At 39.8% G+C, this 24,858-nt stretch overlaps 1 protein-coding gene across 4 annotated transcripts in view; it reads left to right on the forward strand.

Moving 5' to 3' along the window:
* The window catches only part of sema6cb (semaphorin 6Cb), a 150,814-nt gene extending 133,006 nt beyond the window's left edge, over positions 1-17,808 (forward strand). For 2 of the 4 annotated variants that reach the window (XM_063485546.1, XM_063485547.1), the window contains 2 exons: positions 1,437-1,592; positions 13,687-17,808. In XM_063485546.1, coding sequence (XP_063341616.1) covers positions 1,437-1,592; positions 13,687-15,017 — 1,487 coding nt within the window. In that variant the 3' untranslated portion in view covers positions 15,018-17,808. The remainder of the gene's footprint in view (positions 1-1,436; positions 1,593-13,686) is intronic. The other 2 variants (XM_063485548.1, XM_063485549.1) reach the window with 2 other exon arrangements.
* Positions 17,809-24,858: the final 7,050 nt, after the last annotated feature.

The raw sequence follows: 24,858 nt of genomic DNA on the forward strand, positions 1-24,858 counted from the left end.
TAATGACAGAGCAGAGTCCAGCTGTTTTTTGTTTTCAAAAGGAGTGTGCATGAAAGGAATGTCTTCTTTTCTGTAAAATACCTGGAAGTTGAACAAGGTTAAGCCACTCCCTAATCTTTAATATGGTTATGCAACACCTGAAATTACTTACGCATTACTTTAAATTACTTGCAGATTAAATTTAAACTCTAACCATTTCTTTATTTCCTCCAAAAGCCTGTCTTTTACCATATTGTTATAGTGTACCTACTTTTAACTATTTTAATTAAATATAATTACATTATAATTTCAAATAAAATCCAATGAAATTCCATTTATTTACAGGTGATTTGTGCCCATCACAGGCTGTATTATAAAGTGCTACCGATCTTCTATCCTTTATTGTTTTGATGATTGTGGAGGAAGAACACTTTCTACCATGTAAGTGCTGGTCATCAGGAGCACCATAGCTTGTGATACATATCATTTTCATTCTCTTCAAACTATTCAGTGGCCCTTTCTGTCCTATAGATGAGGACATTGCCGTCCTGGCCACTTTTGCACAATAGAAATGTTGCATTGTAGGTTAAAAATGATCGCTCGGAACATTTGTGTATTGATTTGCAACAACCTGTTCCTTTTAGCAGACACATGGACCCAAACTGTGTTGTGAAAATTGAGCCACTGGATCTACTTACTGCTCAGGGGTTCAGGTTTTTCCTTTATTTTGTTGCCCATCCGTATGTTCATTCATTCACTCATGTTCACTCAAGAATTTAAGCTATGGTAGAGTTCAAGGTCATGGTGGTTCAAAGGAGGAAAGGATCTGATTAGATAGGAATATGCATAAAAGAATAATAAGTTGCAATACAATAAATTCAGAATATGAAAACCTTTTTTTTTTCCTGAACTCTGGGAATTTATTCAGGTGGTCAAAACCTTACTTGCAGTTATGCCATTGTGAAAAGAAATACTTATATTATTATTTCAGTGTGAACCTTTTCAGAGCATACTCTCATTGTGCCCTTATTACTGTTTAGAGTCGCAAAATGTGAAAAACAGCTTTTTAAAATGGTACAAGCTGTTTTTGGTTGTAAAATATTTTTTGAGTCCAGGATATGATCACAAATGCTGAGATGCTTTAATCTCATTTTGCTGGAGAAATACATTGTGACTTGAAGCAGCTGGTTAACTACACTGCAGAGATTTAAATCACTGTATCTGCGGAGTAGCGAATTGACAGACGAATTAACTTGTGCTCTGTCTGCTCATCATGTCCCTGACAGTCATTACAGGGTCTTTATGTTAACGGGTGATGGTTATCTTTCTACTCAGGAATCACCCTCATTTCTCTAAAGTTGATTCTACAGACTGATTCACATTTCACTAATCACTCACTCTGTTGCCCCCTCCTCCTCCTACTCCTCCTCTTCCTTCCCCCTTCGCTACAACCACAGGGAAGACCACACCCACAAGCGCCAGCACAACCTATCATGGGGCGGCATTCCCAAAGGAGGCAGGTGACCCTGAAAGAGGTACAGGTCCTGATCGCCCTCCCCCTGTTGGGGAACAAGGGTCACCTGACTCGGAGCCAATCAGTGTGGAGATGGAGGGTAAGGGGGAGGGATGTATGTCCTCGATACACTCTGACCTGCTGAGGATTGCACTGCTGGGCCCCGAATGCCTCACTGTACACTTCTAACCAGACTAACTAAAAGTAACCCAAAAAAAAAAAAAAAAATCACTCTGGTGCAACAGTTTCCCGTTTTCAGCATGCATACCTGCAATGCAGTTCAGTCATCTTGCATTCAAGCTCACGCAGCTAATGAAAAAACACAAGTGAGACAAATTCAATCAACACTTATTTTCTCCAGTTTTCAGTCATACATTTTTTCTCTCTCTGCAAACTGTGAAGTAGACTGATTCTGAATTGTCAGTGAGAACAAATACTCACCAGTAGAACACACAAACTTATATTGGAGGCTGGCCATTGTTCTGAACTCATGTGGTGGTATGCATGCTAATATGGGCATAATGTTCTTCTGGGGTGAAATATCACTTTCATTATCTGACTAACACGTAACTTTCTAGTTAAACCAATCTCTTAGTGAAAGGGAGAAGGCATTACTAATTGATCCTTTTGATTCATATACTTCATTAGTCCCTGCGATTCATGACGTGATGCATAATTTCCCACACAGCTTCACCTAATGGTTCTACTGACTCAAAGCCCAGTGGGGTAAGATGGAAGTGAGCTAAATGACAAGTTCTCGGTACAGTAATTGGAGACCACATTGTGCATAATCACTAAACAGAGATGGACATTAATCAATACAGCTGAGTCCAGTAAGCTTAAAAAGTATTAGAGGATCTCGCTTTCTCCTTATGCGCAGCCATACATCTCGATGTGCTCTGTTGACATGGCAGCCATAAACGTGAAGGATTTGACGACGTAAATAGATTCTGCGTTGGCACTAATTAACTCCTCGCATGAAGCGGAGATCCTAGGTCTACACAACACCGCTCCCGCATGCCCTTTCCTCATCTTTTATTTATTTAGCTCATCAACACACACAAATATCCCCTCAGCGTCAGTGTTTAGATGAGGGGAAAAAAAAAATCACAGGCCAGGTAACAGTTCTTTCTCTCTTTACAAGACCATTCATTTACAATTTAAATGCCCCTTCCAGTTTTTATAAGAGTCAGCCTTTAATACAAACTTTGAGAATATAATGTCAGCTTTCAGGCTATTTGGGGTTCTACCACAGATGATACTCTCTCCTTTCCTGAATTTGATTCTGAGTCTCTAAAATAATAATTTAAAATTAATTTGTTCAAAGTAAAATGACTGTATAAAACAAAAAGAATTTATTCCCTAAAAATTATGGTATACTCTTTCAACAAATAACATCCCACCAAGCTCCTTCTGTTCTTCAGACTCTGTCAGAAGAAAATATTATAGGGAACAAGCTGTTTAGAAAGATGCTAGCGCCATCTCCCTCATTACACCTAAAACCACTTATTGAATGTTCACTTTCGAAAATAAAAGTAATGAAAACAAATAGTGTTTATTATGAACATCTCTGTAACTGCTAGTTTATACCTTATTATTGATTTCCACATACTTTGATGTCTCTTTCACACTTTTTAGCTTTAACTTCTATGGTAAAAAAAAGCGTTATCAATAAAAGTCATTATCAATTCTCATAACTCAGCACTTGCCTTTCCACAGCCTGCAAAACTGGTGACTTTTGCAGCAAATAGTATTATTATTTTATTTTTTTTTAAATGAACATAATGATCTGTTGTTATCATTCGTGTCTTCACACAGAGTGACGTACACTGTGTTTTACTTATTGATGTATTTGGCACAAATTATTTTATCAATAAGGAGGTTGTCCTCTAACATCAGTGATTAATAACAAAATCCTTATGGTAGTTTTCAGCTAAATTAATAAAATCTACTTTTTCTTTCTGCTTTTACTTAATTTGCTACAATGTTGCACACAGGGAAAAAAGCTACAAAATCCTATATTTTAGAAGGTGGAATCATCACATTATTTAAAAAAATCAGTTCTGCTTGAAAGGTTTCATTGTTAACTTAGACATTTATAATTTCTGTAGTTATAAGTGCTGCAGTGATTTTGAATTAGGTTTTATTACTGCTCAAGTTTAAAGTGCTCTAGTTTAACTTCAGTTCTCTGTTCTCACATTGTTAAATACATCAAACATTTCATTTCTCAGTAAGAGCATAAACTCTTCCACACCAATCCTCAGCTGCCCCAGTAAATGACATGACCTATAAAAGTCTAACCAGTTTCTGAATATTTAATTAATTCTTGATCTTCATTGTCTCGAGTATCATTTTTTTCCTCACTTTTCAAGATGACAGTTCAAACTTAATCCTGATTAACATTCCAAGCGTTTGGCGTTTCGGCAGCTGTTACTCTGAAACGATCTTGTAATGAAATAGCTGCAAAGCAAGAGAAAGTTTTTGATGCTTTGCTGTCTCGAGTCGAAGCATTTTCTCGCAGGTTTACAAAAGAAATGCAGTTCATTGGCTAGAATTCAATGAAGACAAAACATCGTGAAGCAGTATTTTGTTCTCTTCTCGCTGCTTGCCTGTGCACACACCGTGTCAGAATCCGTAAATCCTCAGCATGTAAAATAAGCTTCCATTCAGGCAGAAACACTGTGCGGTGGCAATGATGAGCCGTTCAAGCTTACATTTTAAATAAAGTAAATAAATGACAAGCAGGACCTTAAACCAGGAAGTCAGACAACATGTGGTGTGTAAGTGAGGCTGTTACACACCTCCCAAACGATGTGCCAGTAGACAGATTAGGACACAAAATCAACTTATGGTAAAAGTAAACTAAAACTTGATTTAATGATTGCTCTAAATACTTTTTTTTTTTTTATTCCTTTTTTATCTCAGTGATGTCAAAGATGGGGGGTGTCTCGTTATGGTCATTTCAGGCATACACAACTGCTGTTCAAACACTGTCTGCAACGAGCAGCTGATTAGAGCAAAGCCGGTTTAAATGAATAGTGTGAGAGGAGCTAAAATGTCTTGTTTCAAACGGTTGATTAGCTGAGGGGCTAAGTGTACGTTAAATTAAGATTATTTAGAATATGGAAGCATGCTCCTGTAATAGTAGAAGTACTAATGAAGGTAGTGGTGGTAGTACTCTACTAATCCATGAATAAAAATATAAAACTGGAAATGAGCTTAGTAGGTCTTGTTTGTGATGCTCGGAGGTTTACACATGTAAAATAATAAATGGAAAAGTAGCCGACAGGCTGAGCAATATTAGTTATAAGGACAGCTGCAGCTGTCTGCCATTAAAAAACACAACTGACATAGTATTAAAGATGAATGATCAAATGCTATAATCTTGAATTGGACTTGCTGTAAAGGACTGAGATTTGACTCGGCATGCACTGCCTGTCTGCAAGAGATGCATCATAAATCTCATTCTCATCTGAGGAAACAGATGTGCATGTTAATCAATACTGCTGTAGGCACTAGCTTGAAATGAGTCTGGCTTCACATTTGTATATGTGAGGCATCTCTATAGGCATCAAGTGTGTTTTCTTTCAAAGTGCTAAGCCACCATTTATTAATTATAGATTCAGCTATGAGCACTTATAAAACACTTCATAATGCACAGCAGTGGCTGACAGGATTAAAAGTAGATGCTAATGGAAGTGCTGATGCTGCTGACATACTGCTTGCCTACAAACTTGGAAACAACTTTGTTAGTCAAGTTTTGGCAGCAGTTAAGTTGCCATGAAGCCCCCAGGCTACATAATCAGTGTAAAGTAATGTGAAACAGAAACTCTAGACCTTACTCACAACAGCTATTTAGACTTGTTAGAGAAGGAAAAGCCCAGGTGTCACTAATGACATTAGAAATGGCTGGAGTCTCTTCAAGGACCCAGTGAACTCTGTCAAGATCATCAGCCCCGTAAACAGAGCTTAACCACCATTTACTTTTTTCTGCACTTTTCTTAATCTAAAATATCTGTGAAAAACATTTTTGCAACCCCCGTTTTTCATAGAAGATGCAGAGATTGGAGAGCGGACTAAATACTATATATGGTTGGAAAAATGATCAAAAGTGTCAATAGTTAACCAGGTTTTAGCAAACGGTTATATATTATTGTTTACTCCTAATAGGAGAACGTTTTTGTTTTGAAAAAGAGAAAGGTGCCTTAAGCCTGCGAAACAATTCACAATGACTATTCAGCTGTTTATAACAGCATAAACAAGTGAAAACATGAATGAAATTCAGGGCTTTTCTTACCTGAATTGACAAAGTCTTTAATTTTGAGGTTTGACCACAGTTCCTGTGATTTTACTCACAGAAAATAGAAAAAGAGGGGGAGACTGGTCTTGTGGGGCAGCAAACATGATACAAAACATTTGCATAGCTGTTAATCAGAAACTTCTGCATATGCAGACGTCATATGGAATATTACAGTAGCTTAATCACTGCTGTCACCATGCACTTCCCAGTGGCTGCAGCTAATTTGTCTCACGCAGTCATCGCCAAATTTGCCTCAACAAATGAACTTTGTCACACACTGAGCAGAGGGCTCATCGGTTAGCAAGAGTATCAGTCCACCTTAGATTTTAGCCTCTCGTCTAAATGTTATTGTGCAAATAAGCAAACATTTGGAGTGAAGCGTCTTAGCCAGATTTTCAACGTTTGCCTTGAAGCTTTGACTTTTAGGGGCAGCCCTACTAGACACATTCAAAATGTACAGTAACACAGGGATAGTCAGTGTCCTAAAAGACATCCAATTCTCAAACCATTAGTATAGACTTTAAACACTAACCTTCACTTCTGGCTCTACTTTTCAACTTGTGGCATGTGTAAGATGGTGATTTCCTTCAGGGCAAAACTAAAATTAACTTTAGAAAAAGGATAATTGGTAAGGCAGTCGCTGTTACATTGAGAGTGTGAAAGAGCACCTGTGCTATGGGCAACAGTTCAGATATAATGGCTCAGAAAAGTAACCCCAAATTTCAAGGTTTGCCTTTGAGTAGACATCTCTAAAAGAGCCTATGAGCAGAAATAAACCCTTTTATTAAAGGTGCGAATAAATAGAAAAGGCAGATACTCGACACATAAGCTATGTTAATCCTAACTACATTATCTCTTTAATGTAGCTCAGTTATGGTTTGCTCTGATGTGGATAGCTGCATTACATTATGTAAACACCAGAAAAGACTAAAAGGCTGGGGCAGAGACCTGCTGACCTGCTGCTATTTAGAAAAGAGAACAGCAGTCGGGTGCACTCGAGCAGTTTCTGGCTAGGAAAACGCCCACCTCTCCATTTTGTGTGAACACACATTAGTCTCCGGGCTAGCAAAAGTGTGTTGCATCAGATTCCCGGTTCCAGACCTCTCCGGTTTGTTTTCTCCCCTTCGTCTGCCCTCTATTGTTATTTGACCTTTTCCTTGACTCTTGCACATTTAGATGAACCAGCGTGGGTTGGACCAAAAACTCAGGTTAGCAGCTAATTTAGCTGACAAGCGTGGGGAGATGGCTCGATAATAGAATCAAGTCGAGCGGGCGTTTTCAATCTCATTAAAACACTACAGGAGGAGAGCAGAGAGTGAACTCGAGCTGAACCTTTTCATGAAGGAGGGCTGGTGTCCTGGGGGGACATTGATGCCAGCTAGTTTTCTAAAGAGTTATTTATACTTCTGAAGACCATGGCAACAGACACAGCCTGTATCATTAGTCAATGAGCTCTGACTGTGTCCCTTCTAACCACCCTCCAATATCCACTCCTCAGAGACACTTCATTCCACATAAGCATGCGTACTGTTCGATAATCAGATATCCGAAATCTTCTTAGACTTGTTTGTCTTAAATGAGATACAAGTTGGTAAAGTTGTAAGCAGAGTGTTGTTATAAATAAATACCCAATGTCATTTCTCACTATTTAAAAGAAAGGCACTTATTTTTGTTCTACTTTTCATACTTTTAAGCACAAAAGTGTGAAGTTGAGCATTCAAATATTTAATGCATTTTTTAGATCTTTAGGGTCAGACAGAGGCTGAATATTCAGAACATGCTCATTATGACAGTTAAAGACTACCGCCGTCTGCCAAATTTCATTCAACCCGCCGCTCTGTGTTGACCCTACTGGCTGTTTTTGCATCATTTATCACAAGTCAGGCCACGATGTGCGCACACATTAAGTTTTTGAAAAGCTGCTCCAGTTTGGACTTCCTGAGTCCTAGTCGTGGCGTAAAGGTTATGCAAAACTAGGCCATCTTTTCCCTTCACTCAGCTCACCAGCACTTCACAGCGACTGAGTGACATCATGTTTTACTGCAATGTGCTATAAAGACTAACCTTTAAAGGCATTACACATACCAAATACTTCACTTTCCATACTTGGAACTTTTAATGGCTTTTTATTCCATATTGGCTATTAAAGCTCAGCTTAGCTCAGGGTGTCACAGAAATCCACGGGGCCCACAGTGGTGAAATCCAACTACGCAGTAGTCCCGGCCGTTAGCCTTAACCCCTTACCCTTTTATCTGTCTCATTGACCTCTGGAGGAGTGTTACTCCCACTTTACCTGCTTGTTTTCTTTCTCTTTGTTCTTTTCTATGTTTAGTTGGACTAACCCTTTAGCTTTACCTGCCTCCTTTGTTGAATTCTTTCTCACTGACCCTTTTCATCGTCTCTTTATGATCTGCCTTTCCAATTTTACAGCCGATGGTTGAAACTGTGTGCAGGTGTGTGAGTGGCCCGCAAGTTTCTCCATCTCTTAAAGCAGCAGTTCATGCCAAATAAAGCACAATTATAAATGTGCACACAAAGACAATTCGAAGAAAAGAATTCACACTTCCGATGATGTGGCCACTGATTTTCCTCACCTTTTATTTGTGCGTCTTCATTACAGTGTAATATTATTATTGTGTTATGCTTTATGAAAAGTGACTTTGGTGTGGACTGTCTCTTTAAGTTTACTGGTGAAGCCAAGATTCTTCCAGTGCCACGTTTCTGCTGCACCAGATGCATTGGAAGCATTTTGTTTCACCATCCACTGAATGGCAAAATAAACAGCTCTTCATTTTGTTTCTGATGCAACTGCATGTAAAAAGGAAAAAGGACCCAGTGCATGTACTCTGCATAGTTTAAGGGTTTGTGATGAGTAAACCCGATACCAATTTATATAATGACAACAAAAAGCACATTTTCTCATGTAAGTAAACTGCAGTCCAATAAAAGATGCACCTATTTTGGGGAGATATCAGCCTCTGAAGATTGTGTTCATGGCCCATTTCCTTGAGGAAGAGTCTTTTTTTTTTTTTCCAGCAAGATTTGTTTTGTTAGGCAAAAAAAAGCTCAGTCACCTTTAGATGTGCTGACGTGGCTTCATCAAGTGTGGAGGCTGATAAATTAGAAGAAGGATAAATCAAATTAAACCTGTCTGCACAAGAAGTGAGAAAATGTGTTTTTTGGGTAATCTGGATGGCTAGACCCTTTAACCAAACTATTTCCTGTCTGGGTTTTTGAAGCAAAATATATTGTTGCTGCTGCTTGAAAACATGTCTGTCTTCTAAAAGCACAGGTGTAGATATTGAAGGATGTCAGGCAGACACCAGATTCTGATTACCAGATGTCTCAGCATGGTTAATTTACCAATATTCAATCAAAACTGTAATGAGATATATGCTCTGTATGCATCAGCACACCAGGAATGAAATGCAGCGCTCATTACAACTACTTTTCAATTGGAATGGATCTGTTACATTACACCATATCACCTTAGCTCGTGTGCATATATTAAACCGCATCCAATTGGCTGAGCACTGAGGTGGAATATTATGCAAATGCCTAATAACAAGTGTACATGATTGAATTCACTCTGTCAACAGCCAGAGCCCTGCACACATACAGCCCGGATATTCCGTGTATCTGTGTGGACACGCACACTGATGCGCACAATCATGCTCCATTTGCTAACCATGTCTGTCAGTGTGCAGACATCAAGTATTAAAAATGTCAAATTACTAAAAGCTCACAGCAATGGGGCAGAGCTGCTCTGCTTTTCACACAGACTTGAAAAAAGGCAAATAATTAATTTGTTCCGATCTTCAACCTCAGGGTGTCTCTCAAGAGTTAAATTGTTATTTTTGGTGTGGAAGCATTAGCAGACGGGGGGCAATGCTTGTCTATGAAGCCTGGGGCAATTTTGTCTCATTGGCTTCTCATTGGGATGGAGTAGCCATTAACAGAACAATTACATGCACTTGTAAGCTTGCAGAAGCAGAAACTAATTAGGGCTATTTTGGAACGTCTTCACTTGATGCGAAAAAAATAGAACATAAATTGTTTTCCAGGTTACAAAGCATTTAAACACACCCTTGAGAAAAGCCTTGTGCACTGGAAAAGTTGTGTGTAAGAGAAAAAGCTCTGAATTATTATGCATATGACCTTGACAGTGTTGCTATTCAGTCCCTCTTTATATTTAATATTTAAAATTCCAGTTTTGCAGAGTGCTAATGCTTTAATGTCCTGCAAGACATGCGAAAGGAAATTTTCACAATTGAGCAAGTGTGAAACTTCAAAGGGTTCAGATTACCGGTAATTGGTGTCATGGAAAAGCTTATGGGTGTTTGTTAATGAAGTCGATTTGAGAGCTTGCAAAGACAGGATCCATTTATTTAATCGCGCACTCCTAAGAGAAATTGTCACTTCCATTGTAATTTGTTTTCAAACTTGCCTTTATCACCTGCAGGGGAAAAAAAGGGAAACTCTTAAAACACACCTATCAACAGTAAGCCCTCCTTACTTTGTTTCCCCTTGTGCAAAAACCAGCACCAATTAGTAAGACGTGGCACAGGCAGCGCTATGTAAAATCTGCCTGTTTACATAACCTGCCGTGCTATCTATTTTTAACAATATGGATGCAATCATAAAGTGCTTCTCTTCCTACGGCACTGTGGAGGAACGCGAGGCTTGTTCTCCATCCGTATCACAGATGCCGCAGAGCACCAGGCTTCAAAACCCAGCAGAGTGACGGTCTGTCACTCACCCCGTCAAGTCTGCGTCTCTCACTCTGCCTCTCTCCCCGTCTTCTTCTTTTAATTCTTCTCACATACATTTGCTCCCTCTCAATCTTCTTTTTTATTTTGGTCCTCTTCCTTTTCTTTTACACTTGCTCCCCTGTGTCTTGGATCCTTGGGTCCCCTCAAATTCACCTCCCCCCTGCAACCAAGGTTGAATTTCATCCCTTCATCTTTCTCTTCAGTTTTTTTTTTTTTTTTTCCTGGCTATCAACATCCGTCTCTCGCGCCTTCTCTCCTTTGCCTCGACACATGCAGCCATCTGTCTTTTTACCTTTTGGCAGACTTGGGGTACTGCTATATTAAGCCACCGCTGAGCCAAGTCCATGTTGAGTTGACACAAAAATATAATGTGACAACGTTGGAGAGGAACACTGATGGAGAGCTGTGTAATTAGTGTAAAACTCTGTTAACATGGGGTGACTTGTTTCCCCCCCAATAAAGACTTTTTTTGAACTAAATATTTATTTAGTTACAAACACAGTTTTGTTTTTAAATGTTTGTGAAGTGGTGCAAATTCAGTAGGTACAGTTGGCGAGCACTTCCTGTGCGCCACCTAGCTACTCGCCAGGCTGTTGGTATGATTCACCGGGTATTAATTTCACTGTGACCGGTGGCACCATATGTCCCACATACCCACTGATTGAGTTATTCAGCCTGCTCATGAAACATGTTGTGACAGGCCATTCATAGGCTCTGGGTTTGTTTACCTCAGCTGTGTGTTTTACCTCCTGCTGTGGCACTTGACTCATAGCCCTCAACCAGGAGGAACATCGCTATAAGCCTGTAAGACAGACACTGAGGAGGGTGTCGTGGTCCAGAGGGAGCAGATGACTCACAGCTACCGGGAAGCCACGGGGGTGACGGGAGACAAAGTGCACACCGAGATGAGAGCAGAGTTTTACCGCTCATTACAAAAGCTGCACGCCGCCGGGGAACAGATCAGTTAGATCCAAAAACTTGAAATCATACTGATGCTGCAAAGCTGATTGAAAGAAATGCCCAAGATTAAAAGAAGTGGTATTAATGGGCTCACTGCAGCATCACTTCTGACTGCCTCACCCACTGGGATTGCAATTATGATTTATGACTTTTTAATGCGGTCATAAGTTGAAGCAGTCATAAGAATAAATGGCTAAAAACTGAGAATTTTTAATTGGAAGCTCTATTAAAAGCATTATTTCCAAAAAGATTAGTGCACCACAGAATCCTTCAGCTGGGCAAACGATGGTAAATCACCCCTCACAATGAATGCAGTGATACATTATGAAGGGATGGTACGCTTTTACAAGCACACCTGCTCAGTTCAGCTCCACATAAAAGAAGTGAAAAAGTTTCACTAACTTCATGACCTAAATAATTGAGTCTTTCTCCAAACACAAATTGCTAGAAACTGTGTACATACAGCTCCGTTGTGAAGAGAGATAAATCTTGTTTGATTATTATTTCAACATATCAGTCCACTGTTGTAATGAGATTCTGTCAAATTAAAGTTGTAATGATGACAGGAGGCAAATTGCTAGTCTTTCCTTGTCATGTGTAGTGTAGTTACCGTGGTCTCTTTTGAGGCTTAAGAAAATGAATTTAGATTCCACTCATTTGTGCTTTTGTCTCTTGTGCATTTGTGCAGAGATTTAACTGAAACTTAGCGAGTCTCTGATCAGATTTTCTCTGTGTAATATCTTACAATATTTCCCTCTAATTCCATAAACATAGTCAGAAAGGCCCTTTTTGACTCTCCTAACACATACTTATTGCCTTTAATAATGTTATGTAGGCGGTTTTCTTCCTGCTCTTCACCATACTAAAAAGTAAAAGTCCTTTAGAGTCAAAACCGATATCCTCTAAGACTGGCAGAGAACTCGAGTTCTCTTCGTGACTCCCTGGCAGACTAAGATGATATCCTAAAACTGCACATGCTTGTTAACTTTCCTAGCAATCAAGAGACGTTACTGTCTATACAAATCACAATATGTTATATACGATTGTCACAATGTCAGATTGCTTCACTGATCCCTGATTGCTTTTATGTTTATTATTCATTTTTTTTCTGAGAGGAATTTGAATTTCTTGAAGTTTTGGTTTGAATCATTTAATTTAAAGGAAATATTAAAACTATTTATAATGCAGACCTAATAACTGAACTGATTGCCCTAATACTCATCCACAAATCGCTCTTTAAACGCCTTATAAACTATCATCAAGGCTGATTTAGACATAATTGTTTTCCATTTTAATTCCTCCACTAAGCTTTCATTTGCTGCTGAATTTAGCTTGTGGGGAGCACCTGCATTCTTCTCTGTTTTCAGTTCAGCTCAGCTGTCCCCCTCTGCAGACTAATCAGTTTCGCAGAACTGTCATTAAGGGCAGAGAGAAGGGTCTGTCACCACAGATGGCAACAGCCTCTTGCAAATGAGCTCTGATTACAAGAGGTGGCAGGTTTCTCTCTCCTTATCATCCCTGCCTTTCACGCCATTAGGCAATCACGGTGCTTGGGTCACAGCTCGTAAGGACAGTTGCATGGTAGATTTACCTTAGCTAATGTCCTTGTGTTCTTGGTGTGCTGTTTCGCAAACTGTCCCCTCAGCTTCATTTTGAAAGAATTTGACAACCTCATTTGAGTCTGTGTTGGCGAAGGTGCCAGACTCGGTGAGCTATTGGATAGACCTGTTATTTTTGGCTCGTTCATCGTACCAGGTGCTCTCGCCCCTGATCCTCGCATTGGAAGGCGAAGTCTGTGAAAATGACATCAGGTTCCTGCTGCTGTGCTCCCATCAATATTTAAAGCTCTAACTCATTTCAGAGTTGATTCCTCACTGACTGGGGAGCTCTTGGCCTCTGCCTGTCTGAGGTGAAAGCACAAGTCCTAGAAAGAAAGGCTGTATTCATCTATTAACAGTGGAAGGAAAGGAAGCCAAGAGCTTAGTTCAAACACCTCTCCCATGCTGTTTCCCACATAGTGAAGCTCCTGTAAACACAACCTGTCTGTCCCAGCTGTTGCTTGACCTATATTAGCTCTTGAAAATGTTTTTATTTTTTTAAACCTTCTGGCTCAGTCAGAAAAACTAACTGGAGTACCATTTTCTCTTTTCATCTGTTTTAAGGTGTGAGGCGACCTCCAGAGCAAGACAAACCCAGTCCTAGTGTCCATTATACTCTTCTGATTGCTTGTGTTTTGGTGGCCTTTGTCCTTGGTGCCTTCCTCTCTGGCTTCCTGGTTTCATGCTACTGTAATCACACAAGCCACAAGACCAAGAAGTTGTCGAAAGACCCCGAAGCCCCAATCCCACATGCTCTATCACTGCGCAGCCTGGCCAAGCTCAATGGCCTCCTGGACAGCCAAAGTAAGGATGACAAGTTGGAGGTGTCATCTCCCAAGATCTACAACTCTTTCTTCGCCAACAGTAAGGAGCATCACCCATCGAGGAGAAATGGTCATCATGGAATGACAATGGGAGACTTGGTCCATGCCCAGCATCACCAACTCCACCATTCCTCAGAGCTGTCTGGTCTGCCTACACCAGACTCGACCCCAGAGCTGCCAATTAAGAGCATGAAAGCATTCAAGAACCAGTGGGAGAAGAATCAGAACTGCAACAATGCCAAGGAACCAAAGTCCCATAATATTGGCTCCAGGCCCAGCTCTGCCCTCCTTCACCAGCAGGTCTTCCCCTACTCCCATGGACTGTCTAATAGCCAGTCAGCAGCCGGACACCTTCATCCCGATGAACGCAAAATCCACAATGTTGAGCGTGTGTTGTCTCAGCAGCCTTACCCTGGCTACTCTCAGAAGGTGATGGAAGTAACCTCACTCGATGAGCTCCTGAAGCACATCCACGAGGCAAGCGGCAGCAAGAACTCTCAGCTAATGAGCCCATCTGGTCTGATGGCCAGCGGAGGTGGAGGCCAGCTAGCCTTTGCCAACCGTATCCAGCCTCAGATACCTGAGACAGAATCGGCCCCCTACTACAGCTCATCCACTTTACCACGTGACAGCCTCACCCGTCGCATGGATGTTCCACCAGACATTCCCATGCACCACCAGTCTACCTTGGAGAGGAGGCATTCCTCCCAAAGGCAATCACTGATTGCTGCAGCCACCAAAATGCCCAACGGAGGTGGAGTAGTAGGAGGAGGGGGAGGAGGAATGATCCCTCGCCAACACAGCTTCAGCCAACGAAATGGCGGGCCCCACCAGCCACCTCCCCTTTTGGCGCGGATGAACTCGACGGGCAGCGCGTGTGAGGTTCACTATCCCCTGCTTCCCAATGGATACCTGGCACGTCAGCACAGTTATAATGGAGAACAGCAAGAGGTTCCACACAGGGGTGCGATCGTCCGTCGGGCAGCTTCTCTCAAACCTGACGTCCCTCCCAAGCCCTTGTTCATACCTGCCACATCCCCAGTCAATGAACAGGGAAAGTTCAACTACTGAGGGGTATGCTCTTGGACTAAGAGAAGGAGCCTCCCCCCTCCCCTCATTGTGTCATCTGTAAGAAACTTTGAAGAAATGCAGTGAGTTTGGGGTTGCAGACCTTTACCTGAAAACACAACTAACTGTGTGGCACCAGTGTCACTGTGGACAAAAGCCTCAACCAAACTTGTTTTTTTCCGCTTCTTTTTGTCCAACGAATATCTTTGTACCATATTGGTATTGCTTAGCTACTTGCTTATTATAGAACCGCTTACTTGGGTGACGTGATGCCACCTCCTTATATTAGGCTGCCAATGTCCTCAATGTGGATTTACAATGCAACTCCGTTTTTGGACACGTTGATGTTGGAAAAACTTGACACATCAGTCATCTTGAAGACTTAAAAGCTCGAGGCTCGCTTAGATTCATGCTTTTGCTTAACTTTTTCTGATGTAGTGTTGGTATCCGGTCCCCACCCACCCCACCCTCGAATGTGTTTATATTATGCATGTGTGTGTATATATATGTGTGTTCATATTTACACCGTATATGTATACATATACATATGCAGTATGTGTAACCTGTGGTTAAAAAAAAAAAAAATCCCCTGAAAGTAGTTATGTCTTTGCCTTACTATACTCTCTCATCTTTGGGCATATCAAACGATCCCCCCCGCCCAAGCCCTAAGAAATATCTTAGGGGCACCAAATGTTCATCAAATGTTGTCATTTGGCTCCAGACGCCGATTCAAATTTGGTCACGATGACAAGACAAAGGAAATACTTCAACAAAGCAGCTACACTCGCCTTCTCTTTTATTTTTTCCTGTCCCAGCTGATGTCAGGTGACAACATTCGGGTCCATTTAAGTTCTTCAAGAATGTTTCGACAACATTGGTGCTCCGCAACTCTAGTGGGTCTAATATTCTTTGAAATGGAAACAACCAACATTGTATTCTCTGAAATATTTTGGACCCAAAGAGGACAAGACAAACACGTCTTGCCATCTGGTGTTAGGAGAATGAACACTGAACATCGAACAGACTGCAGTTATCATAATTATTAACTCTGTGGCTATTGGTTGTAAATAAAGGAATAATTACTAGCCAAATTTTAACTGTATGTGTAAATGTGTGCCTTATTTAATAATAGTGTGTGACATGGGCTTAGGGGTCAATGCAAGGGGCTCAGATGGCAACTATGCTACAGTATATTGTAGGTGTTTGATTTTTCTATGGTTGTCAGTATGTGTCATACAGTATCTATTGTATATGTGAAGAGTTTCATTCCAGAATAAGATATTTCTCATCTGTTCTAATTAACTGAATTAATAGTTTGACTGTAACACTCACTAATAGATCATATGTTATGTCATATATTGACTATAATTTTTTTTACAAAGTAGGCTAATATTTTGTAAATTATCTAGTTTTATTTTAATCGATGTAAAATAACTAGTACCTTTTTTTTTTCAGCATTGTTTTGGAATGAAACCCTTCGTTTTTCGCTTTTCTTTTGTTTTCATCCCAAAAGTGTGAGCCTACAGGTTTTTAATGCGAGTGTGGGACACAGCAAGTACAAAGCCTGAGACTGCAGACATTCAGGTTTGACTGTATACTGTCACTTTCACCTGGGTGTCGATTTCCTTGTAGGTGCCATTGTTACGTTTTTGGTTTTTGTAGTATTATCTTCTTGGGTTTCTAAAGGAGCAGTTCACAGTTCCTCTTAAGTTATCACCTACAGATGTGTAGCCATTGTAGAAGTTGCATTTACCTTTTGGGAGGAAAAAAGTGTGTCTTGCTTGAGTTTTGAATGTCAGGATATATGTTTTAGTAAGTGTGTGAAACCATACGGTTTCAGTTCTGTATGAAAATAAATCCAGGTTGGTGGCATGTAGCATGACTTCTACAATGGTTACTGCTGTAGATCTTGACCTAGTGGTGCCACCGGGTGTTGAATTTCAAAACATGGACAAGAAACATGGAGCAGTGCAATGAACTCTGATCCGACAGGCTGAGATTGTCTCTTGGATCGATACTTGGGAAGTGATTGTGGAACCGGTTCGCAGGTGACCGTGCTGCCAAACACTGCTGAGGATTTTCACCTCATTAATGGTGACGCCAGCCGGCTGTGCCTCAGACATATCACCCCTTCAAAAATCAACTGTTGCACTTTTCAGGAGAGTCGCTTTGACCACGGTTGGCTGGAACCGTGATCAATTCTGTGAAAACAGCACTATGCTATTTACTGTATCTGAAAATGGTGTTTATTGATTGAAATTTCCCAGAGCTCATTTGACCCAGTGTAAAGTTTACCATTCACACTACTCCAGCTTCAGTAAATTAAGGAAAAGTACCTAACATTTGTAAGGAAAAAAAAGTTGATTTGGTAATTAACAGGCAGCAGAGCATTAAATAGCCTTTCAGACAGCAAATAAAAAACATCCAACTTGATTTAGGGTTGGGGCGGCAGTGTTTCATAAGAGGAATTGTGGCAGCTACAGTGTTTTAATGGATTTATTTTTCTGTTTTGTTCTGTTGGTTTTTTTTTTTTCCTTTTTGGTAATTTGTTTGTTTGTTTGTTTTTAATCTGCCGGTAACAGATTGTATGGAAATGGGGACGGTCTCGCCTCTTAAAAGTTCTATCAGTATTTGATTTGGTGTAAATACATTCTATCTGGGCGGGGTCTCATTGATTCAGTATTATGTTTTTCTCCGTTTGATTTCCAGGCTTTGCCTCTTGACTTACTATGAATTTGGTCTCACAGAATATCATTGTATGTCTCTTATACTAGGAATAAAATGGAAAATATGATGAACGTTTCACTGGTCAATGTGTCAAAATAATCCCGGTAACATCGTTGATGGTCATACACAAAGTCTGAAAACAAGAATAGCAATTGCAGTAGCAGATAAATTAGTAGCTCATCTCTGAGGCAGAAATGTTTAGGTGAGATGGTAATTCAAACTATACTTTGAGACTGTATATTATAATAGATACACTGCTCAAAAATTAAAGAAACACTTTTCTAATCAGAGTATTGTATCAAGCAGTTTGACCTTGTGACAAGGGAGTAGGTCGGGGAGTTGTTAATCAGTCTCAGCTGCTTTACTGTTAATGAAATTAACAACTTGTGCAAAATAAAAAAGAATGGTCTTAGAGGTGGATGCGACTTACATTTTTTCCCTCATCTTTTTTTTCCTGTTTATTTTTTCACTAGTTTTGCATTTGTCAGTGTCAGTGTTGGTAGCATGAGGCGATCCCAGGACCCTACAGAGGTTTGATAGGTAGTCCATTTTCTCCTAGTGCAATCTCAAGAGCATGGAGGAGTTTCCAGGAGACAGGCAGTTACTCTTGGAGAGCTGGACAGAGCCATAGAAAGTCTTTAACCCATCAGCAGGACTGCTGTTTGCTTCTTTGTGCAAAGAGAAACAGGATGAGCACTTCCCGAGCAAAATGACCTCCAGCAGGTCACTGGTGTGAATGTCTCTGACCAAACAATTAGAAACAGACTTTATGAGAGTGACCTGACTGTCCAGTGTCTTCTAGTGGGCCCCGTGCTTCCTGCCCGGCGCCATGGTGGCCGAATGGTATACCGGTATTGGTGAAAAGCCCTGGTCCCTGTGCTTTTCACAGATAAGAGCGGGTTCACCCTGAGCACATCTGAGAGATGTGAAAGGGTCTGGAAAAGCTGTGGAGAGTGTTATGCTGCCTTAAACATCGTCCGGCATTACCAATTTGGTCTGGGGAGGCATATCTACGAAGAGATTTACAGAGCTCTCTATGATAAGCAACTGCGCCCCGGTTGCTATTAGATATTGGGATGAAATCCTTAGACCCATCGTCAGACCCTACGCTGGTGCAGGCGTTCTTGAGTTCCACCTAGTGCATGACAATGCCGGTCCCTATAGAACTTGGGTGCTTTAAAAAGTACCATTTTGAGTTGCTGAAATAAAATTTTGGCAAAATAACCAAGCATACGTCATTTTTCTCGCTTGGGTTTTCTGGCAGTCTTTGAATTCAGCCCTCTGTAAGTTGATGATTTTAATTTGCATCAAACAGTGTGGCATCCTTTTCCCCCCTAACACATTACCCAGTCCATATCAGTACAGACACCCAGCAAAATTCTTATTCCCATTGAACTCGGAAATGTTGTCAAAGTATTCCTATAATTTTTTGAGCAGTGTGTAGTAGTATGCATCTTGGATCTGTTTGCTCTCTCTCTACTAAGTGCATATTCTGTCCCATGTCTTATGATGTCTCAGAGATATAGATGGAAAATTTGGATGTCAGTCAAGAAGCAAGTGATTTGTTTTTTGTGTGTGGATGAACGATGTTTTTTTTTCTTAAGGAATTTTTCAGTGGTTCTGGGAAATGTTTTTCTGTCTCTCTGGGATTTAGAGTACAAGATATACTAAGCATCAATTTAATTTGTGCTTTTAGTACAGAGAAATCCAACATGTGATTTCAACTGCCATCTCCAGTAAGAACCAATATACTAATTGTTTCAATACACAGGGGGCAGTGATGAGCCCATTAGAGTCTGGCACAGCAACCCGAGTGAGATGAAACATACTCCAAAAGTACTTGGAAAAGCAACAAAAGTAGAGGGTTTTTTTTCTTTTTTCTTTATGAAATGTCTTCAAACAAATTAATTCCCCCGTGAAAGCTTTAAATAATAACAACAAAACCGATTTTAGTGAGTTCTTGTGATAAATAACAGCACAAAGCACCACAGGAAACAGCCATAATCCATGTCCAAACAGTGAGCCAATTCCATCTGTGCTCCCAGGAAGAGGGAAAACAAACATACTTCCCGTAATGTTGAGCGATTACTCTAAGATTGAGTGTGCTTATCAGAGAACTAATAAAAACACATACTTTTGCCAAGTTTTTTTTTTTTTTTTTTAGTTAGTGAATTCATTTTAAATACTTGTTACTGAAACAGTGATAAGGTTTATTGTGCGGGTCGTTACATTTCTCACAGCTGCCTGAGAATTTCTGCGCTTGTAGATGCTATTTGACTCTGATTACAGTTCAGCCAACACAGAGTTTAGTTCTCATACTTAAAATAACATGTTCCAACTTCGATTCGGTTTATCTAGCAAGTCAACCTGTCTGTGGACTGTCTGATCACTGTGGCATTACGGCATTTTGGTTGTTGCCATCTTGACAGGAGAATTTTTGTATATAAGATAAAACAACAACCTGGGCAATAAAAGAGGCGTAAGACAAACTATGTATTTATTTTTGCTGAAAAAGCAATTCAATATTCACTGTAATAAATGCTATCCAAATGATGAATAAATAATTCATTTTGTTTTTTTGTGGGTTTTTTTTTTTTTTTTACAGCTGCAAGGATATAATCTCAAATTTTAGGCGTGCTAAATCAATATAAATGGCATGCACTGTGCCCCCTCCTTCAATTCTAGGGTTTAACCTATCAGGACATTACAGGTTCCAAAATGATTTAAAAACAACCTCAGCTGAATAAAGGTGGCATACATATGACAACATTTTATCATTCATTTAACAAATAGTAAGCCAACATGCAGAAGCAGTGCATGAAAAACGAAGTACACCCAATGACTGAATTGTAAAACCCATTTTAGCAGCAAGAACTTGAAGTAGTCATTTTATCTCTGACTTCATCAGTTTTTCACATTGAAAGACAGTTTTGTTCATGTCCTGTTACATAACCAACTTTCAGACAGATGACCTCACATTCACTCTAGAATAGTTTGGTATACAGAGGAGTTCATGCCTCAATGACTGCAAGGTGTCCAGATACTGTGGCTGCAAAATGAGCCCAAATCATCCCCTTTCCACCACCGTGCTTCACAGTTGGTATGAGGTGTTTGTGTTGATGTGCTGTGTGTGATTTTCACCGAACATGGTGACATTTAACATATTAACTGAGACCTGTAGAGCCTGAGCTGTAGCTCTTTGATTTTTTGCAATTTCTCTAATCACTGCACTGTCAGACTTTGGGGTGGGGATGTTCTGGTGCATTCTTTCACTGGAAGACTGGTGTGTGTTTTGAATGTTTTCCACTTGTAAATAATGTTTCTTATTATAGATTTTTATAGATTATAGATTTTATTATAGATTATTACAGGCATCAGTTTATATGGGAAAGGCCTCATGACCCTTCCCATATGAACAGTAGCAACAGCCTGTGTTTTTCATACACTGCATCTACATTTTTCTTTTATCATGGCCTGATATTGAAAACCTTAGAATTTAAAAAAGGGGCACTTTCTTTTTCATGACTTTATATTATATTACATACTTTATATATGACTTTGTTCATATTAATGCATACATAAGATTTTGGAAAATTATTGTAAGATTTCTTTAAGATTGAGTCTTTATTATAACAGACTGTAAGATGAATGCATGCGATGAGTAGTCTTTGATTTGCTTAACTTATCATCATGGAGTCCATTGGGATTATTACAGTCCCTCTTTTTTCTTTCTCCCCTGTTGATATACATTTTTATTTTTTATTTGAATATCAACAAGTCAGCGCACATGGCTTACTGTGATAAATGCTACATGCCGTGATGTTTTTGCACTTTTCAAGAAGCAGGTCATCAAAAACAGGGACTGATTCTTGAGTCAAAAGTGCTTACAAAGGTTTGACTTCTCAGGTATGAGGTAAGCACCAGGCTTCTGTTTAAAGTCGAGTGGACTTTAAAGCAGCTTACTTGTTTGCAGATCTATATTTCAACTCATCACAGGAAAGCGAATAGTGTCATTTTCACCAGTCTGAAAGAAAAAAAAACAAGGTGTGTAGTGTTTATAGAAGTAAGTCTGAATTTAAATGCTGACTCACATTGAATAACAGAATCCCTGCAGGCTATTACATAAGTTAATAAACAATCATGTTGTGATTGCACCCCTACAGTGAGTAAACAGCGAGGAGGTTCAGGGTCATGTTGAGAGACATTTCTGCTGAGTTACTGTTGATGGAAACGCCATGTGTGAGATTTATTTTGGTTCTGTGATAGTCATTTTAACCACCACACCAGTCTGACTAAAAGTACTGTGAACAGTCAGTTTGCAATATTACAACAAAAAGATTCATACTTGCCACAAGTGTTGTATGACTATTGAGTAATATTGGGATTATTCTCCCAGGTTAAGGTTGCTTGCCTACTTCCTTGTTGGTAAATAGTTCCTCATGACTTTAACTTTATTTTTCCCCCCGTAATTTTATGTGAATCAAACTGAGAAATGTATTTCAGGTGAGTTAGCTGCTTGAGATAATCTTTGAAACATTGCAAACACATATTTTCAATCATGCTTACATTGTGTTTTTAGCCGAACCCTCCACAATCTCCTGCAGTGTGAATGCGGGATTTGAAGAGGCTGATTACCAATGTAAAAGACTTGCAGCAGCAACAAAACAAAGCTATTAAAGCAGCTTTGCTACCTCTTCAAGGAAGTCTGCAAGCTTCACTTTACTGTAACGTCCCTCAGACTGATGTCTGCTGCTTCCTGTAAATGCATTACAGCAGAGGTGGATAAACCGCTCTTGGCATTTAAATAAAATGATGTCTTCCCCTTAATATATACAGTTAAAGGACTGTGATGGGTGCTGCGATTGACCTTTTAGCCAAAACTGTTCTCCTAATGAGGTGGTATTGATTAGTTTATGCAATTATCCTCCCCGCAGTCTATTAGATAATCATGCCTGTTCCAGTGCGAGATCCCTGCCTGTGAGAAGAGGTGGCTGACAGATGGAGGTGTTTGTTGCAGTTGGACATTGAACTCGGGCTGGATAATGGACAGCGATTAGCCGCACCATAATCACTGGATTCCAGCAACACGGCTGTCGATGACCGGTAGTCCCAGAGAGGTCAAGCTTTTCTCAAGCATGTTTCAAATCAAATGGCTTCTGAGAATGAACAGGTGGTCCTAGCATTAAGTCTCCACTTGAGCTAGTATTTGAGTCTAAGCACAAAAATCCTTTTCACTGAAATTTTGCCTTTATAATTCAACTTTTGGTATCTCTACCTTCAAATGTGTGCTGAGAGGTGATATTATTGTGATACAATCCAGGATTGCATGAAGTTTAAATAACTATTTGTGTTTTAAGGGAAAGATTCAATACATTGTTTTATCTTTTTTTAAAGGCAAGGCATATCCTGCACTTCATATGGGAATTCTATGACCTTCAGCCTGAAATACATTAAAATGCCAAATAATATTAACTACTAGCACACTGAACTCGCTACAAAAAACTAATCACTTATATTTTCAGACCTTTCCTCACAAATTTTGTATTAATTTTATTAGAAATCAACCAAATGCTTAGATTTCAACTCAGATTGTGATGATTATTCATTCAGCACATCCTGATTTCTGCTATTTTGTGTAAGCAAATTTGAACAGCTAGCTGTTCATTTCGGAATCTTGGTCTGTTTCCATTACAAACAAAAATTTAAATATATGCAAATTTATATTATCAGATAGCAAACATAGCAACAGTCTATTAGCACCTGCTAATAGCATCTAGTAAAAGACTATTGCCTCACACATGTAATGTAGTTTTTGTGTGAGATTAACTTTTGATGGAATGAAAAAAAAAACTGTTTTCTATTTGATGTTTAATGGTTTTTTTTATCTTTTAGTTTTTTCAGTTCTCATTCCGTTCTGATTGCTACTTTTCTCTGCGTTTCGCACATCGTCTTCTGAAACCTAAAAATGGGGTTCTTTGTAGCCTGGAGCTACATCTCGATCTCTCCATCTCTCTTAAGACTGTACAACTTTTAAGTAAGTATGACATTGTTATTTCTTTGTTTGTATGTTTTGCTTTGTGGTGTGAAAATGAACATGGCCAAAAACCCCTGAGACATTCTCCTGCAAAATATTTTGATCTCTAATCCAATTATGGGCTTTCACCTTGTTTGCACTTTAGATGTCCACAAAAAAAAAGGAAAGCGGAATAAGAAAGGGGAAAAAATGGTGTGACTGACAGAAAAAAAAACTTTCCAATTACTGTACACAGTCCTCTACCTCTACTAATCTGTCTGACTGGTGACTCCATGGATTTTTAAATGTGTTTTGTGTTGTCAGCCATTCCAGCGTGACCTCTTGCACCTTCCCCATAACCCTCTGCCCTTACAAAAAATACAGGGGAGTCATGGTATGCACCAGTAATGACTTTCTATTCCCCACGTCAGCGCCCTGCCAGCAGCACGCTGACAGCTGGCATCACAATTCATTATGTGTCTGCCGGAAAGGCTTCAAAGAGCCAGGGAGAAGCTCTCTCCATATTTCACTCTGGAGACCTGTCAGTAAAATAATCACCAACACTGACAAGTTGCCAGTAGGTTATTTTATTATTTATTTTTTATTTACTCCTTATTCTTTTTTTTTTTCAGGCAGATGTTTTGAGAACACTGATCCTGATTTCAGGGCACACGTACTGTTCTTTGTCCCTCACTTGAAGAAACATACTTTCTCCACAGCCCCTCCTTGTATTATCTCATTCATCACTGTCAATGGATGGTGAAGTAAAAATCTTGCATTTTGCAGCAAAAGCAAGAAGAGCGATTGTGCAGGTTGTCTGGTGGGAGGCAACCTGTCTTCTAACAATCGTGGTCTGGCTTGGACTGGCTACAGTCACTCTCAGACAGATTGGTGAAGGTTTGCAAATAACTGCTGTTTAATTTATAAAGTCAGACAGACACAGCCAGCAGATTGCAATCAATCTCAATCGGCCTGCATCGATGAGCAACGCTCGTCTGCAATGCGACTCTTTGCAGTTGGAAATTTGACTCAACTGGTTGCCAACTGGTCAGCTGCATCACTATATGTTGAGTTTCTGAATTTCTCTTTCAAGTCACTGAGGTT

Source organism: Pelmatolapia mariae, linkage group LG10_11, assembly GCF_036321145.2.
Source record: "Pelmatolapia mariae isolate MD_Pm_ZW linkage group LG10_11, Pm_UMD_F_2, whole genome shotgun sequence".
In the NCBI taxonomy this organism is placed as follows: Eukaryota; Metazoa; Chordata; class Actinopteri; order Cichliformes; family Cichlidae; genus Pelmatolapia; species Pelmatolapia mariae.